This window comes from Castor canadensis, chromosome 13, assembly GCF_047511655.1.
Source record: "Castor canadensis chromosome 13, mCasCan1.hap1v2, whole genome shotgun sequence".
Taxonomy (NCBI): Eukaryota; Metazoa; Chordata; class Mammalia; order Rodentia; family Castoridae; genus Castor; species Castor canadensis.
In genome coordinates this window covers 117,883,718-117,901,289 of record NC_133398.1, presented here as the reverse complement: position 1 = coordinate 117,901,289, position 17,572 = coordinate 117,883,718, and the positions used below count along the sequence as shown (strand labels likewise).

At 43.8% G+C, this 17,572-nt stretch overlaps 1 protein-coding gene across 12 annotated transcripts in view; it reads right to left on the bottom strand.

The window, feature by feature from the left end:
* LOC141415575 (uncharacterized) overlaps nt 1–17,572 on the bottom strand; it is a 32,282-nt gene that overhangs the window by 502 nt on the left and 14,208 nt on the right. For 7 of the 12 annotated variants that reach the window (XM_074052489.1, XM_074052490.1, XM_074052491.1 and 4 more), the window contains 7 exons: nt 10,563–10,651; nt 8,679–8,786; nt 8,278–8,459; nt 7,843–8,030; nt 4,487–4,680; nt 3,874–3,918; nt 2,867–3,054 (listed from right to left, as the gene is read on the bottom strand). In XM_074052489.1, the coding sequence (XP_073908590.1) occupies nt 2,867–3,054; nt 3,874–3,918; nt 4,487–4,680; nt 7,843–8,030; nt 8,278–8,459; nt 8,679–8,786; nt 10,563–10,642 (985 nt within the window). In that variant the 5' untranslated portion in view covers nt 10,643–10,651. Of the gene's footprint in view, nt 1–2,866; nt 3,055–3,873; nt 3,919–4,486; nt 4,681–7,842; nt 8,031–8,277; nt 8,460–8,678; nt 8,824–10,562; nt 10,652–12,133; nt 12,155–17,572 lie in introns of those variants that run through there. The other 5 variants (XM_074052493.1, XM_074052495.1, XM_074052497.1 and 2 more) reach the window with 5 other exon arrangements.

Genomic DNA, 17,572 nt, shown 5'->3' with positions numbered 1-17,572 from the left:
TGTTCTACAATGTGACTAGTCCTGAGTGGTGTAAGAGGTTTATTCTCTGAAGTTTTACTCTACTGAGTGTCTGTCCTTAGACCAAATAGCCCCAAGATCTACCAGTATACTGCTGCACCTGCCTACCCTGTCCACACGATAACACCCACACACTACACCATGTCCGCCATGAGCAGATCTAGTCAGCCCATTTTGTAATTTTGAGGGGAAAGAGCTCGGTTTATACCTGGACCCTCATTTAAGCAGGTGCCTCTCTATGGCCAGGTATTGCATATTTACTGTCCTTGGCACTGTCCCCATGTGCTTGCTGTGGATAATCCTGGTGTCAGCTACCAAGAAAGTCCTTGCTTTTATACATTCCAGGGTGACTGTATTCCCTTGACTCTTAGGGACAAGTGGAAAAGGAAGCTAATGCACAATCACAGAGAAGGAACAATAGAAGTAAGTTGAAAAACAAAGAATATAATGCAGACTGGGTTGTGCTGATGCCCACCTGTAATTTCCATGCTTTGGAGGCTAATAGAAGTGAATGTTGTTTTCAAGGACAGCCAGGACCACACACCCAGAATGTGTCATTCATTCAACTACAAAAATGACACAGGACTCAAACCAAGCCTAAGTTCCACAATGGAATTGAGATAAAATGATAAGTACATGTATCAGTCTATCAATCTATCTATCTATCTATCTCTGTGTATTTATACATATTATAATATATATGTATATAATGTCAAAACACCTCAATTGAACATGAACATTCACACAAACATTCATATCGCTGGCTATGGATGCAGGTGTTTGGACAGGAGATGGACTCCGTGCCTGTTACTTGAAGACCTTCAAGGACTGGGGAGGCCTGAGAACTTCACTGATGGTCAGAGCAGGTCCTGAGATTGGACAAGGTCCTCCAGGAGTGTTGTTCAGGACCAGCACTGAACCTGCATTGTCGGAGTTAGATAGCACAAAGTGCCCTTTCTATCATCCTCCTTGTGCTAGATTCACTGCTAGGGCACTGACACTCTGACAAATCTCTCCCTTGTTCAGGGACACCTCAGAGAGTATCAAGTCACTCAAAATGGCTAACTCCACAAAGCAGGGCCCTCTTTTCATATCCATTCCAAATAATCAATACCCAGAGCCAACAATGGAGGGTGCACTTTTGTACAGGTGAAGGAGTGTCCTGCTCACAGCAGAAAGAACTGCAGGCAATTGCAGAAAGGCCTGGAGTGAGAATTGGGACCAGGCAGTGCTCTGTCTGATTGCATGTCTGTTTTCCCTCTGTGGGAGAACCATGCTGCCTCTACTTCCTCATATCCTCTCAGAGGAGGTGACAGGCCAGTGAAGGAATGAGCATCTGACTCTGGATTCCAAAGTCAGGACCCTGTCCTCTGTGATAGCATCAGTCTGCTGGACTTTACCCACAGGTAAATTTGGGTAGGATGACTTATGTTATGATACCAGGTGAGCCTGACAGAGGAGAATCTACTGAGTTAGTCCCTAAGGATACAGAATGATTATCCTTCCACTGGGAGAGAAAAATCGGTCTGTGTAAGCAGGTATCCACAGAATGTCCCTAGTCCAGGTCTTGCCAGTCATGACACGCTCATACCTGCTTCTCACTCTGACCAACTGTCAGCTCTGCAGCAGACAGGATTGTATTGAGAATTTTTGTAGTCAATGAAATGCCCACATTTGGCCCTTTCCTAGAAATGAAAGATTTCCCAAAATTTTCAACTAAAATCTCAGAGAGCTTTGATGCCCCTAGAGAGATCAACCTTCACTGGGTGAATCCTCATCACTGAGATGAAGACAGTAAGACAGGTGGACAAAGCAGAATCCACAGAAGAAGAGATGGGGATTGACCTGTCACACCATTCTCATTGTGATCCAGGCAGTCCTGGATTCTATGGTGTATGTTTCTGGCATTCAGCTCTCTGAGCAGGCTGTGAGGGGTAATTGGTATTTATTAATCCAAGGAGGTTTGTCACCAAAGAGGGACCTGTTCTACCCAGCCCCTTCCTTTCATCAAAGATTCAGAGATGCTGAGTTGACACCATCTGTGTGGGATATGACTTCCTGTATATGGATTCCACTGTCCTTACTCTCTTCCTCCTGGAGGCTAAACTGACCTTGTGTCAAAGAGAGCTCAAGGTCAAGGATGCTGTTGAGGAACTGTGGGTCCCTGCAGTGCACCTGGACCTATAAACTCTGACCTCAAGGTTTTCCCACTATGACTCTAAATCACCTTTTCCTGTCTCAGGGTGGTGTCCAGCTCTTGGTCTGGCTCATAGACTCCTAGTCTGGTGAATTGAGCAACCCTAACTTTTAACACAAACCTGCAGAGTATAACCTCCATGTTCTGCTCAAAGAGTGTGGGGTCAGCCCCTCAGCACTCACCTAAATGCTGAGGTTCTAGCACATGGACAAATGAAGTCCTTTCTGCTGTACCTTTCTCCACCCTGATTCTATTACTGCAGAAGGCCAAATTTCAGGCACTGAAGGGGGAAAATGAGGTCTGGTTAAGAAAATGGCCATGTTCATGTAGATCTAAGAATCTGAATGGGGAAAAATGGCTCTGAGCCATGGAATACCAGGTCTGGACAGAGGAAGTCAGAAGGACACCTGCCACCACCCTGCCCTGCAGAGCCACTCACAGATTCCATCAGGATGAAGTGATCAACAAGGTCATGAGGGGAATCCAATATAGAAGGGTTCTCCCTGATCAGGTCAAGCTCCATGTCCAAGAATTGAGGCCTTAAAGGCTCTCCAAATGGACCAGACTAGGAATATACACAAGGTAGGGCTGTGTGCACACATCCCTCTTCATGTGCTCTCTGTCCCCTGTCCCCAGGCTCCTCACTTTTACCTTCCATCTCACTGGGCTGCATGTCCTCCCAGTGGTCCAGCAGAAGGAATGTTTGGACCTCCACTTCTGAGCCTGGCATATAAATCCCCAGGTAATTAAGTAATAACTTCAGGCACGGGAAGTGTGGTGGTTCATGGAAATCCTGAGAGAAATAATCCAGCCAGGTGCCAAAGATTGATGACAAGACCCTGGAAGCAGATGGAAGGGCAATTCAATCACAGGCCTGGCCTTCCCTTTCCCTTCCCTGCCACAGTGGATTAATGGGTGCATGGTTCCTGTGCCTACCCCTGCTTATCCAAAGTACTGCACACTCTAGACCATGATATTTGTCTGTCCAGGCCATGGCAGTCAGGGTAAAAAAAAAAAAACAGGAGTTGCAGGGATCCTCTATGAGAGGGAGCCCAAGCTAAGTGGTTTGAGCACTTCTTCCTTGTCCAAGGACTCTCCACACACAGCTCTATGTGTCTCTGGGGCCTCTTTCCTCATGTCAACTACACTAGGGCTTGTTCTCCTGCCTGGCATACACACGGCTCTGGGAGCCCTCACATTGCAGTTCCAGCTGCCTCAATACCCTGAAGACCATGGGCATGGTCTATCTGCCCATAGCACTTTTCTCCTGATTGGCAAAGCCTGCTTCTGAGCATGCATTGGGTCCCTGGGTATCAGCTAATTTCCCACTATGAAGTGAGGACATCAACCCATTTCTGTGGCCCTGAGGGGCAACATGGTGGGCAACTACCACAGGGATGGGATGTGTTTTGGATGATGGATTAACACAGGGTCCTGCTCTGAGGTCCTAACACCTCATCTAGCAATCAAGTGCTCAGAATGACACCCACAGCTCTTTTGGCTTCCTTGTATTCAGGTGAAGCTCTAGACCTGAGCCCTGCAGTTGGAATCACAAGTGTTTTGGATCACAGGGTGTGTCTAATCCTAACCAAACTCAGCCTACACATGTCCCCACTCTTTAGACAGATGCACACCCACTGGCCCCAACATCTGCTTACTTTTTCAGTTCTTCCTCTGGCCTGTCATCTTCATTGGAGTCGAACCTAGAGAAGTCCATGAAAGTGTCACATCTACTGTACCTGTTATGACACCGAGTGTTCCTGGGTGACTTCCCAAGGGAATGGAGCCTAGGACATCAACAATTTGACTGTCCTTTTACAGTATTGTGCTATGTGGCTGGAAACACAATCCCATACAGTAGGTGCTTTGTGTATATTTGTGCAATGAATGAGGTCACCTAGCTCCTGTACAGATACCGCACTGGGTCTAGGTTCCTCAGAACCTGGAGCAGTCCCTGATGTGCTACAGGACATGGGAAACCTCCTTTTAAAAATAGACTGTTGGGGTGAGGACATGGTAAGTGAGGACCAAGTCAGAGAGATTCTCCAAGGAGGGGTCGGGACACCCAATGTAATCAACAGACCTGGTGGCGAACTCCACAGGAGCAGGCCTGGGAGAGGCATTTCTAGGGCTCATTCCTCTTGGTCCTTATGAAAGGGTTCTACTGAGCACTCCAGTCTCCACAATTAAACCAGAACAAAAGTAAGGCAGGGCATTGCCAAGTCTCAGCTAGGAATTGGCTTGTCCTTTGGGTATTGAAGTAGTGCTCACCAAGTGAAAAGCACATCCAGCATCTGCTCGGTGGTAGTGAAATATCTATAGCTGCCCAGAAAGTTGTGGATACAGGTGGTGTCCTCACATAAGGCAGAGTTCAATATTTCGGTCACCAAATTCTGCAGATTTCTTGCCTTGAGTTTCAGTTCACTGCAGGGCTCATCCAACATGGAGGCTGATGTATTTTCATTCTAGGTGGAGAAAAAGGAGGAACAATTTAAACACAAACAGTAGCAACTGGCAAAAAGCATTGCACTATAGTGAAGTGAAAATTGCCAAAAAGAATTTTTCACACACTCAGGTATATACACACCCACACCCACAGGCATACCAATAGTGATCTGTTGCTTTATGCGAGGGGACAGATTGGTCTGATGGCTGGCATCACCTATACTGTCAATGATTGTGTCACCTTTAGCATCCTCTGGGAAAAACCAAAGGATGTGTGTTCGTGAGCTGATCCAGTGTCTCAAAATGTGGATGAGGCCTCTGTTCTGGCCTCTCCTGGAGCCTGACTATATGCCAGTCAAGAGACACAAAGAGGACATCCTTCACTCTTTAGTGTCTCCAGAGAAATGAGCTAGCTGTAGTTGCTCTGCATTCTACTTGCTGGTCTTCAAAGTCTGCATTGTCTTTGGCTTTCAATGTTATAAGTAAGGTCATCTCTGAAGGTGTACTCCACTGAACCTCTGTCTCAGAGAAAACTTGCCCCAGGTCCACTGGTATTCTGACCCACCTGCCTGCCCAGACCATGTGGAAAGCTACACACAGCCACATTCCAATCCTCACCCACACTGTCCTCAGACATGCCTGGCTAGACAGTAACCCAAATTTGAAGTGATAGAGCAGGATTCATAAGTGGCCCCTCCTTCCAACCTTGGATGTTACCCTGGACAGGTCACTGTGGTTCTCACATCCTCCCCACTCTCCCCTTTTTCTCATTGAGCAGCCACCCTAGCATCTGCTAGCTAGGAAACCCTTGCTTTTACATGCCCATAGCTACCTGTGTTACTTGTGGCGCTCAGGGACAGTTGGAAGATGTAGCTAATGCACTAATATGGAGAAGGGACAATTAGAAGGGTAGATAAGGGAATCAACAAAAAAAAATGAAATGCAGGCATTGCAGTACACATCTTCAATTGCCATACTTTGGAGGTTCAGGGAAGAGCATCTCAAGTTCGAGGCTATACTGAGCCTCATAGGAAGATGCTGTCCCTCAAATGAATAAAAAACGAAACACAACTCTACACAAGCCTAAGTTCAATACTGGAATGAAGGGAAGATCACAGGTGTGTATATAGAAATGGATACATATGGACAAAATGGCTTATGCAAGCTCACATATTTACATGCACATTCACAGCCCTGTGTATCCCTGGAAGTGTTTGGGGGTATTCAGGACATTGCATGATATTTGAATATCTGGGAGGAATGTGGAGGTGTGGAGACCACCCTTATGATGGGAACTAGATCCTGGGTGGACAAGGAGTTCCAGGGTGTCTGTCAGGACTAGGGCTGATCGTGGCTTTGGGAGAGGCAGGTATCACAAGAAACCCTTCCTGTTATCCTTGTGGTACCAGATTCCCAGGCAGTGCACTTCCCACTCTGATGAACCTCTCCTCTGCTCAAGGCCACTTGAGAAAGCATCAAGGACACTGAGAATGGCTAACTTCACACAGTAATGCCATCCAAACAAAACTATATACAGACAGACAAATGAGGATGGGCTTTCATGAAGGTAAGTGAGAATACTGCTCCCAGTGCCACAAAGCAGAATGAACTGCAGGCAACAGTAAGAATGCACAGAAACAGCAAAGTGAACCAGGCAGCTGCTCTTATAGATTGTACGGCTGAGCTTGCCCTCTTTGTGCAACATGAACTGCCTCCACTTCCTCCTGCCCTCACAGAGGAGGTGACAACCCTAGAAAGGAGTGATGCTAGGACCCAGGATTCCAATATCAGGGCCCTGTCCTGAAGGAGAATCTCAGGCTGATGGATAGGACTACAGGTAGTCCTAGGTAGGATGCCCTGGGTTATGGTGCTGGGTCTGCCTGCCAAAGGAGGAGCTGTCGCAAATAGGTCCACCTATTTGCTTTCCCTCTCCTGAGAGAGCAACAAATGTTGCTATTTGCTTCCCTCTCCTGAGAGAGCAACAAATGTTGCTATCAGGAGGCTTCACCAGAGTGTAAGTGGCCCAGGTCATGCCAGTCCACATCTGCTTCCTCCCCTTGCCCAAATTTGGTCTCGAGAGAAGATTCTTTCTCTTCATCACATAGAATTCTACATATAATATTTATTATCAATAAATTCTTAATGCATGGCCCTCTCCTACAAACCAAATATTTTCTACAACTCTTGACTAAAAATTGGCATGAGCTTTATGTCCATCGACTGATCAGACATCACCCAGGAAGGCCTGGGTGATGTATAAGAGGATGAGAAATGATGACAAGGGCAAAGTCACAGAACACAGAGATGGAGGTTGATGTGTTATAACACACAGACCGTAGTCACCCAGTGAGTACTAGATTAGATGGTGTCATGTACCTGCCATTCAACACTCAACTCTTTCTGAGCACACTGTGAAGGGCCCTTGATCCAAGCTATTCTGAGGAGGTGTGTCACCCAGGAGGGCACCTGCCCTGCCCACACCCACCCTTGCATGGAAGGTGCTGTGAGGCCATGTTGGTGGTTGTGTGGGATATGGCTTCCTTGATTCAGGTTCCCCTTATCATTCCCATTCTCCTTGAAGCTAAAATGACCTGTCATGACTAGGTATCTTAAGGTCGCTGTCCCTGAACCTGGGGACCCTGTGATATGCTCTTCACATTCATGCTCCAAGACCTTACCACGGTGACTCTAAGTCATTCTTTCCTCCCTCAGGAAGCTGTCCAGCTTCTGCTCGTGCTCACAGCCTCTTGGGCACCCACTACCCAATCTATCCTTTCATGCAAACCTACAGGCTTAAACTCCCTCTCACTTTCACTAACGGAGTGAGGCCAATCATTGAGAATTCACTCAGAGTTCTGACACAGGTGATCAATCAGGGACTAGCCATCCTGTTCCATTCCTGAATCTACATAGTAACTGCGTTGGCCTTTGTGCAGTGGACAAAGTGGAGTTGAATTATCTATCGGGTCTAGAAAATGGCCCTGCTCATGTTGCTCCCTGGATTTCAATGGGAAAAATGTTCCTGCACCAGGGAATGCCAGATTGGGGCAGAAGGGTCACAGGGTCCCAAGAATGCCTGCCTCCACTATGACTGCACAACCACTTACATCAGTTAGCATTAATTGCCCTGCCACCAATTTGGGCTAGAATATCAAGAGTTGAGTTTTATACTTAATCAGCACCTTTTCTACGGTCACAGATGAAGGCCAGGTAGACTTGCATGATGGAACCGGCAGCATGGCCTGCTGGAGCACTGGAGTCTCTTCGGGAGCTGTCTCAAACTCCACAGCCTCTAAATGAGATAATTTGAGTTCCACATCCTCCAAAATAGGTTCTGAAGTTGGTTCCACACCTTGATGTGGTGATAGAACTGCAGGAAGAGATAAGATCCTGTAATTCTGCCTTGCCTTCCAAAGGCAGAGATTATGCTAGGTTTAGTTAGTTGGCTGACTCTGTAGGATGAGGCATTGGGCTACCACATACAGGGATGATCCTAATGAGTCCCAGAATCATCCTCCAGGAGTAATAACCTGAGCCACCTACTCTGAACAACAAACTGGGCCAGGAGCAGGATACTACATTGCTAAGTCACAGCAGTGGAAATTCTCTGGGCTCACCATTTGAACAGTCTGTTGAGCTCATGCTCTGTTGCAGTGAACCTTCGGTTGCTGCCCCTGGTTGTGGGGAGGAAGATGGGGTCCCAGAACAGCACAGAAGGCACCATTTTCTCCAAAATTTTTGCCCTGGAGAGTTTCTCCCTGTAGGCCTCACAGAGGAAGTTGGCTGGCACAAGTTCTTCCTGGTTTGGGGCCAAAGAGGGACAGTTCAAGCATGGAGACAGTAGCTCACTGGAAAAAGGACTTTGTCATAGAGTCAAGTGAAATAGGAGGATCAAATTTTCCTATACTCACAGACACACAGACACACACCCACAAGAGGAGGGATCTGTTGTGGTCTCTGGGAGATTAGAGTGGCTTGTGTGCCCCCCCTTCAACTGCCCTGTCCTGCCCTCTGTCACCTTTGGGGTCCTCTGGAAACATCTCCACTGGCATTGTGGTCAAGTACTGATGTAGTTTCTCCAGACAGAGGCTGGCCTCCAGGGTTGCTTCTCCTGGAATGTGAGCCTCTGCGCAATGGGAGACATCGAGAAAACATCCTTTACTCTATAAGGTTTAGAGAGATATGAGTTTGTTACAGTGGGTCAGGACAGTGGTTGCCTGGCCAACAGGGTTCTAAATTCTCTGGCCCGTATCCAGGAAGTGAGGATATCTCTGAAGGTCTCCTCAACTGACACTTTGTCTTAGACAAGACATCTCCTAGGTTCACTATGCTGCTGAATGCTTCCTGGACTGCTCCATGTCACACCTACAACCACCCCACCACTGTCTCCAGATGGGTCTGAATGTGCCAGTGCCCAACTGGGAGGAAATCAAGTTAGGTTCACACCCAGTGCCTCTTTCCAACAAGGCATGTGATCTCAGACAGGTTATTCTGACTCTCATGACTTTCCTCCTTTCATTACTTGTACTTTTGAGATCATCCTAGTATTTGTCTCATAGAAAGGCCTCAGTTAGCCATGCCTATCTTACCTGCCTTAGCCTGGAACCCTCAGAGACAGCTGGCACCTGATGCACATGCACTAACAGAGATGGGACAATGACAAGAAGGAGAAGAACAATATAATGAGGACCAAGTGTGGTGGTCCCCACACTTAAGAGGCTAAGGGAAGAGCATTTAGAGTTAAAGGCTACCCTGGTCTCCATAACCAGTCCTCATCTCTTATAAAAATAAAACTGAAACACAACTCAACACAGACATGAATACCACAGTGCCAGATAGAGAAAATCACAACTGCAAGCATAGGGATGTGTATGTACAGACACACAAAGGCTTATTATGAACATCTACATTCACAGATAATCACATATGCTCTCACAGATATGCATGGCCATGTGTGTGAACACAGGCTCACAAGCAGACACACTGACACAAATGAGAATTCTGGCTCCCTGACTGCAAAAATGCAGCCAGTCCACAGGGTTGACTAACATCTGCTCTATACTTACATTCATTTGAAAAGCTGAAGCCAAGTCAGCCTTCCTGGACTTGTTTTATTCCTCTTTTTTGTACACATTTCCAAATGATAAAATCTACTGGTTGAAACTTGCTTTCTCGCCATCAAACATTGTCAGTTCTCAAAATTATGCCTGAATTCTGCCCTTCCTGAAGACAGACTTTGAAGATGCTTCAGCCTGCACTGCCCATCCCCAGTCAGTAGGGCTATGTGTTATCATTCTGTCTGCCTCATCATCTTGTATTAAAACCTTAACCAAAGTTGTCTCCCTCCCCTCCCTGTCTTGTGTTTCAGCACTCCAATACAACTAACTTGCAGAGTCATCCAGCCAAAGCAGCCTCCGGAAGGCTATGGTCCTAGATGACTACAAGCTCAAGAGAAGGCCTGAGCATGGACACCCAACTGGGCTGCTTCCAAATTCCTGACCCACAGAAAAAGAGCAAAGTAGTATTTTTTCTTGTTTTACTATGCTAAATGTTAGAGAAATCTCTTACACAGCTTAGGAAACTTACAGATAACAGATGGCAGGCCCATATGCTAACTACTGGTGGCATCTGGCACTGTTCTGCAACCTCAGGGTCTTACACTGGGAGCCCAGGAGCATCGTGACACCTGCTCTACAAGAAAGTGCTTATGGCCTCAGCAACAACCCTACCACGTGCAGATGATGGGGTTGATACTTAACAAAACTGAAGTGATGAAATGTGCTAAGGGAGCTCTGCCTCATGGACTCCTCCTCAGCTCAGTCACTGCTAGAAGCTGGGGTGTGGGAATTGTTTCTCTCATAGAAGAAAGATCTTTGTTATCTCAACATGCTCCTTAATTTACCTGCATTTCCAGAATCTGAAATTCAAGTTGAAATGTAACCATGTGGCAACTTTCTGATAATCGGTGTCTCTGTAGAACATTCTTCACGTCTGTAAATTAGATAAACAAGCATTTTATATGCAAACAACAGATGTCTTCAGATATCCATTATTTTGTATGAATATCTACAACATATGTAGAAATATGAAAGTGTACATTAGCAATTGTATTTAAAAATCTGGAAGAAAGTATATCAAATTGATTAGCCTTACAAAATTGGATCAATATCAATTTATACTTTCTAGTGCTCAATTATACCAACATTCAAGGTAAACAGAAATAGACATAGAAAACCCTAGGTAAGTTTGAATCATGTTCACTGTTTGATGTTCTTTCTTTTCTGTTTCTCATCATTATCTTGTTCATGTATGGATTTGGCTTGACATGACTGTAGCCATCCTGGTTCATAACCACTATGGTGGTCCCAGAGTAACCCTAGTCAGTTTTTCCAACAATCACTATTAGACAAAACCACTAGAGACATTCATGGAGCTTTAAATAGGGATCCTGGCTCCCAGATGCACCTGACTCTCAATATTAAGATAAACTGAGAGCATTCCAGCCGGAATGAAGTCACTTTTGTCCTAACTCACAAATATGCCATTCTTTCTAAACCATATTTAGGGAATCCAAGTGGTCTTTGCTGCCACCCAGAGCCATGCTTCTGGCAGTAACTCCCCCCAATAAATTCTACTCTGTGCAACTGTAGATATGTCTAGCCTCTTTCTTTAGTCTCACAACACCTAGGGTGGGCCACATACATTAGGACCATTTGTCCTAAATACTGTTGAAGACAATAAATGGAACCCACATGCTTATCTCTGTTACCTCTCAAAATTTCACTAATATGAGTGCTATTTTCAAGATATGACATGCATACATTTTTGTGGAACTGGGGTTTGAATTCAACATGCTCTACTGTTTGAACCAAACCTCCAGACCATTTTTCTCTGGGTATTTTGGAGATGGGGTCTCTTCACCTGTGCTGGCCTCAAACTATGACCCTCTGTTCTCAGCCTCCCAGTACCTAGGATCACAGGAATGAGCTACTGGTGCCCAGCAAGCCCTTTGTTTGTTTGTTTATGCATCTATTTAGTTTGGCAGCACTGAGCATTTACTTCAACACCTCAAGCAAACTACCCCTTGAGCCAGTCCTTTTCCTTTTTTTTGAGGGAGGTGTTAACAAGGTTATTTTTTATAAACTTTTTATTAGGATATTCGTTATATGGGGGGATTAACAATTCCGAATAGACTTGTACTGTACATTGGTTACACTGTCCCCATTATCTCTTCCCCTTAACCCTCTCCCCACCCCACTTAAAGCAATTGCAAGTTTTCTCAGTTCTACTTCATAGAGGTACATGAAGTCCATCAACCATATACCATCATGTTAATCTCTTTCACTCACTCTCCTCCTCCCACTAGTACACCAATACACACTGTATCCATTTTACAGTCCTGTTTTTCATTATTAATATTTAAGTTGGTGTTCAAAGGGGTTTCTCAATGTATGCCCAGTTGGGTAGACTCACCAGTTCTTTGGCTTTTAGTTTTGTTTTTTTCAAGTAGACTCTTGCACTTTTGCCTGGGCCAACTTGGTCCCTCAATCCTCCTTATTTCTGTCTTCTGAATAGCTGGGATTGCCAGCCTGAATCATGTAACAAAGCTTGATTTTATAATAGGGTCTTGCTAGTTCCTACTCAAGTTGAGCCTGAGGCTCAATCTTTTTCTCCATTTCCAGGGTAGGTGGGATTACAGGCATTTGCCACCACAGCCAGCCAACATGCCCTATTCTGAAGTTCAAACCTGACTCATTTTCTACATATATGTTTATCCATGCAACCACCACCCAGATCAAGAAACAGAAATTTATTATACCTCATAAGCACAATTTTGATGTTAGGTTGGCATGCAGTTTTGTGAATGAGATTATTTTTAGAAGGGCACAATTCTACAAGGGTAAAGAGAAAAGGAAAGATAAGAGCAACCTAATTTTGGAAGCTGGAACTCACTGGGATAAATTGAATAGTACATGGACAAGTAGAACTGTCCTGGCATATCCAGGAAAATTGAAACCTAAGACAGCAATGGGGAAAGCCCAGAGGGAAGTCAATTTAAATAGAGTGCTAGGTAGGTATTCAGAATTAGTAGAACCAAGTTATTCTAACAAGATGATTGTGAACTTTGATTCCAAGTGTAGTGGCACATACCTGTAAGCTCAGCACTCAGGAGGCTGAAGTCAAACAATCACACATCAAGGCTATCCTGGACTACACAGGGAGAAGGAAGGGAAAGAGGAAGGGGAAGGAAAGGAGAAAGGAAAAAAAATAACAATCTATAACGTAAGTGAACTTCAAAAAAGTCAGTGTTACAAAAGACAAAGAAGGATCAACCAGATTAAAGGAAACTAAAGACACATGACAGCTAAATGGAATGCCTGATCATGATTTTATGAAAAGAAAGATTCAATGTGGTTGAGATGTCAGTTCTTCCTAATGTGACCTATAGATTCCATGCAACCCAACTGAAACCCCAGCAAGCTGCTTTGTAGATAATGACAAGCATACTCAAGAGTTTAAAACAGGCACATGAATGAAACAGGAAATTCTCAAAGGGAGAGGTACAAATGAACAGTATATACAAGAAGAAGTGTTCAACTTCCCTGGCTACAACAGATATGCAAATCACAACAACACTTACATTTCATCTCACCCCGGTTAGAATGGCTGTAATCAAGAGCAATAATAACCACAAATGCTGGCGAGGATGTGGTGAAATGGAACCCTTAAACATGCTGGTGGGAATGCAAATTAGTACAACCACTTCAGAAAGCAGTACGGAGATTCCTCAGAAAGCTAAAGCTAGAACTGCCATATGATCCACTGATACTGCCCCTGGGCATCTGCCCAAAGGAACATAAGACAGGATACAATAAAAACACCTGTACTCCCATGTTCATCTGAGCATGACTCACAATAGCCAAGCTGTGGGAACAACCCAGGTGTCCTACAACTATGAGTGCATAAGAAAATGTGGTGTATACACAGAAGTTTTACTCAGCCAGAAGGGATAATGACATGTGGTTTGAAAGTGAATACAATTGGAAGGCATGATGTTAAGTGAAGTTAGCCAGGATCAGAAACACAAAGGCCACATGTTTTCTCTCATACGTGGAAGATAGATCCAAAAGAAAAACATATACAAACTCAGATGCAGAATGTGTTTGTCATAGTAGAACTGCTCCATGGAACTCAGAGAAAGAGGGAAAGGAAAAGAGAATGATAGAGCATCAGTAACATCATAAAACATAACATCTGTGAAGGTAGAGGATATGAAGGTGTGTACTGAAAGCAGTTGAAAAAGGGGGGAGGGTGGGAGGTAAAAAGGTAAGGGAGAGCAACAGAAGGGATGGAACAGAACAAAATATACTCACAGAGGGGAAACATAGAGAAACCCTTTGAACGTCAACTTAAATATTAGTAATGAAACAAGGACTATAAAACAGGTACAGTGTGTGTCTGGGGGCACTAGTGGGAGGAGGAAGGGTGAATGAAGGAGATTAAGATGAGCATATACCTTAGATGGACTTCCTATACTTATATGAAATAGAAGAAATCTCTTGCAAATGCTTTAAGTGAAGTGATTTTTAGGAGGAGACATGATCAGGGCAATCTAAATAATGTACAATATAATCCTAATCAGAACTATCACTATGGTTCCCCCCATATAACAAATACATCGCAATAAAATTTTTTTATAATTAAAAAAAAGTAAATAAATGAGAAGAAAAGAGAATCTCTAGTTTACATGGACTAGAAAGGCAGAAGCTGTGGATATAGTTCAGAGTTTGACTGCGTGCCTAGCAGCCACAAGGCTCTGAGTTCAATCACAACACAGTAGGAAAAAAAAAGGCAAAAGATTCAGATCAGCCAGCATGATACTGAAGAATGAGGTCAGAGAACTAACACTACCTAATTTTGACACTTAACTTTTACACTAATAAAAAGTGTGGTGTTGGTGAAAGCATAGAAGGTGGATCACAAGTTCAAGATCGAGTCCAGAAATAGATTCACAAATACAGAAAAGTGATTTTCTTTGGCAGTGGAGTGTGGGAGTACTGAGTTTGAATTCAGGACTCACATTTGTTAGGCAGGCACTCTACAGCTTGGGCCACACCCTCAGTCCTTTTTGTTTTAGCTGTTTTTCACATAAGATCCAGTGCTTTTTGCCCAGGTTGGCCTCAGACAGTGATCCTGCTATAGACAGTCTCCTATGTAGCTGGGATTAGAGACATGCACCTTCACAACCAGCTTATTTGTCAAGGTGAACTCACATTAAATTTTTGCTCCCACTGACCATGAACCACTACCTCCTGATCTCCACCTCCAGAGCATCTGAGATTATAGACATGAGCCACCACCCCTGGCTATAAAGTGATTCCTGACAGAGGAGCAAAGGAAGTTCAATGGAGAAAGGACAGTCTATTCCATAGAAGATGCTGTATATTCACATGTAGCAAATAAGTAAATCTAAACACTGAGTTACAATTTTTACAAAAATTAATGCAAAATGGACCACAGACACACATGTAAAACTTATGTTATGAAAATAACATAGAAGAAAACCTAGGTGACCTTGGGCTTTCTCCATAAAAATGTGTCAAAATGCAGTAAACATTGAATTGTGGATGAATCTAAAATAACCTGGTGCAAACACTTTATTTTGTAGACAACAAACTCAGGCCCATAGAGATATTCTGAATTATCTAAGGTCCAGGCTTCATTTCTTTTCTTTATGGAAGTATAAAATGCATGTATAATTGCTTCTAAAGAAAAACAGTGTGCCAAACTGTAATGTCAGTACTTGTTAACTTGAACACAGATTTTTTTTTTTTTTGGCGACACTGGGGTTTGAACTCAAGGCCTCATGCTTTGTAAACAAGCACTCTTACTGCTTGAGCCACTCTGCCAGCCCCAGAATTTTTTTAAATGAATAAGAAGTGTGATTAGGAATAGCTTCTCTTCTTATAAGTAACAGACGAAGAATGGAGGGCTGGGGATACAGCTCACTGGGAGAACACTTGCCTAATATGTACAAGGCTCTGGTTTCCTTCCCCAGAACCACACACACAAAAAAAGATGGACTTCATTAATATTGTATTAATATTGTGATCTCTATACTATATGCACAAATGTGTACACACAATTTAATGAGTAATAAATAATTATGTACTCTTTAGATTACTTGAAGAAAATAATTTACTAATATACTTGAAGCCTTGCCATTCTTCTCCCCAGACATAACCACTCTTGTGAATTTTGGGAAATCTGGACATTGCTCTTTGTTTTTATCATGTTTTAGCTGTTCCTAAACAAGATAGCAATTAGTTTTGTATGTTTTTGCTGTGTTTGTTCTTTTGGGGGTTCACTGAATTTCCTTAATTTAAAGATCTATACTCTTAATAAAATTTAGAAAAAAATTTTAAACAGTGAGAGTATATTTTTTATCAAAATTAATGAACACCGGAAGATTTGTCCTTCAAAATGATCAACTATCAAGCCAAAGTACTTACTCTTCATAACATGCTTTTAGAGCTGACAAAAAGGTAAGAGCAGTCCTCATTAGTACAGTGCTGGGAAATCATGAAAAAATAAAAAGTAAAGAACAGAGGCCAGGCGCAGTGGTTCATGCCTGTTCAAATCCCAGCTACTTGGGAAGCAGAGATTAGAAGATCACAATTCTAGTACAGACCACGCAAAAAGTTAGAAGACCTGGTCTAGAGGTGTGGGTCAAGTAGTAGACTACCTGTGCAAACACAAGGCCCTGAGTTCAAAGTCCAGTACCACCCAACAAACTCCAAAATGTTGCAAGACCCCCATCTCTACCAACAAGCTAGGCATGGTGGTATGCACCTGTAATCCTTCTGCATGAGGTCTCACAGTGAGGAGGATTGAGGTCTGAGACCCACCCGAGGTGGGTGACTACTACTCAAGACTGTCAACTGAGTACTGGTGGCTCATGTCTGCAATCCTAGCTACACACAAAACAGAGATCAGGAGGACTGTGGTTCAAAGCTAGCCTGGCCAAATAGTTCATGACACCTTATATCAAAAGTACTCAACACAGACACAAAAAAGAGTTGTTGAAGTGGCTCAAGTGGTAGAGCACCTGCCTAGCAAATGTGAGGCTCTGAGTTCAAACCCCAGTACCAGCAATGAATAGATAGATAAAGAGTTTCATACAGGGCTAGCCTTTTTTTTTTTTTGTGGGACTGTATTTGAGCTCAGGACCTTCCACCTGCTAGGCAGGCACTCTACTGCTCAAGTTGTTATGCAAACCCTACCTGGCTGTACTTTCTGAATCCCATCTCTTCCATTCAAATCTTTTCAAGTCTCTAAATTCCATCACTTCAATTATATAAGTAATTAAAAACACCGCTGCAGTGAGCTGCTGAAGACCCACTGAGCACTCTCCCTCTCCTAAGAGTTATTTCAGTAGAAAAATCAGCAAGCACTTCCAAAAATGATTTCTGCTAAAGAACGTTGTTCTTGATCAAAGAAAATTCCTAACATTCACTTGCAACAGTAAATTACCTTCCTTTCACCTCTCAGGGCACCTTAGATCCTTGGCAATAAAACTTAGTCATTAAGACCAGATTGCTTCTTTCTGGGAAAAGCTTCAGCTGATGGTCGATTATTGACCCTAGGTAATGACAGTTAGGAGTACTACAGTACAGTGAGGCAGCTTTCATGGGAGCGATGAATTGTAAGATTTATAAATTAATGCTGGTGTAATGGTCACACCTGTAATGCCAGCAATTGGGCAGCTGAGGCAGGAGGCCAGCTTGGGCCACGATGTACACCTTGTCTCAAAAAAATTAAAATAGGCTGACAACATGGCTCAATTGGTACAGCACTTTCCTAGCATGCATGAGGCCCTGGGGTGTGTTAAAATCGCAAATACCATATCAC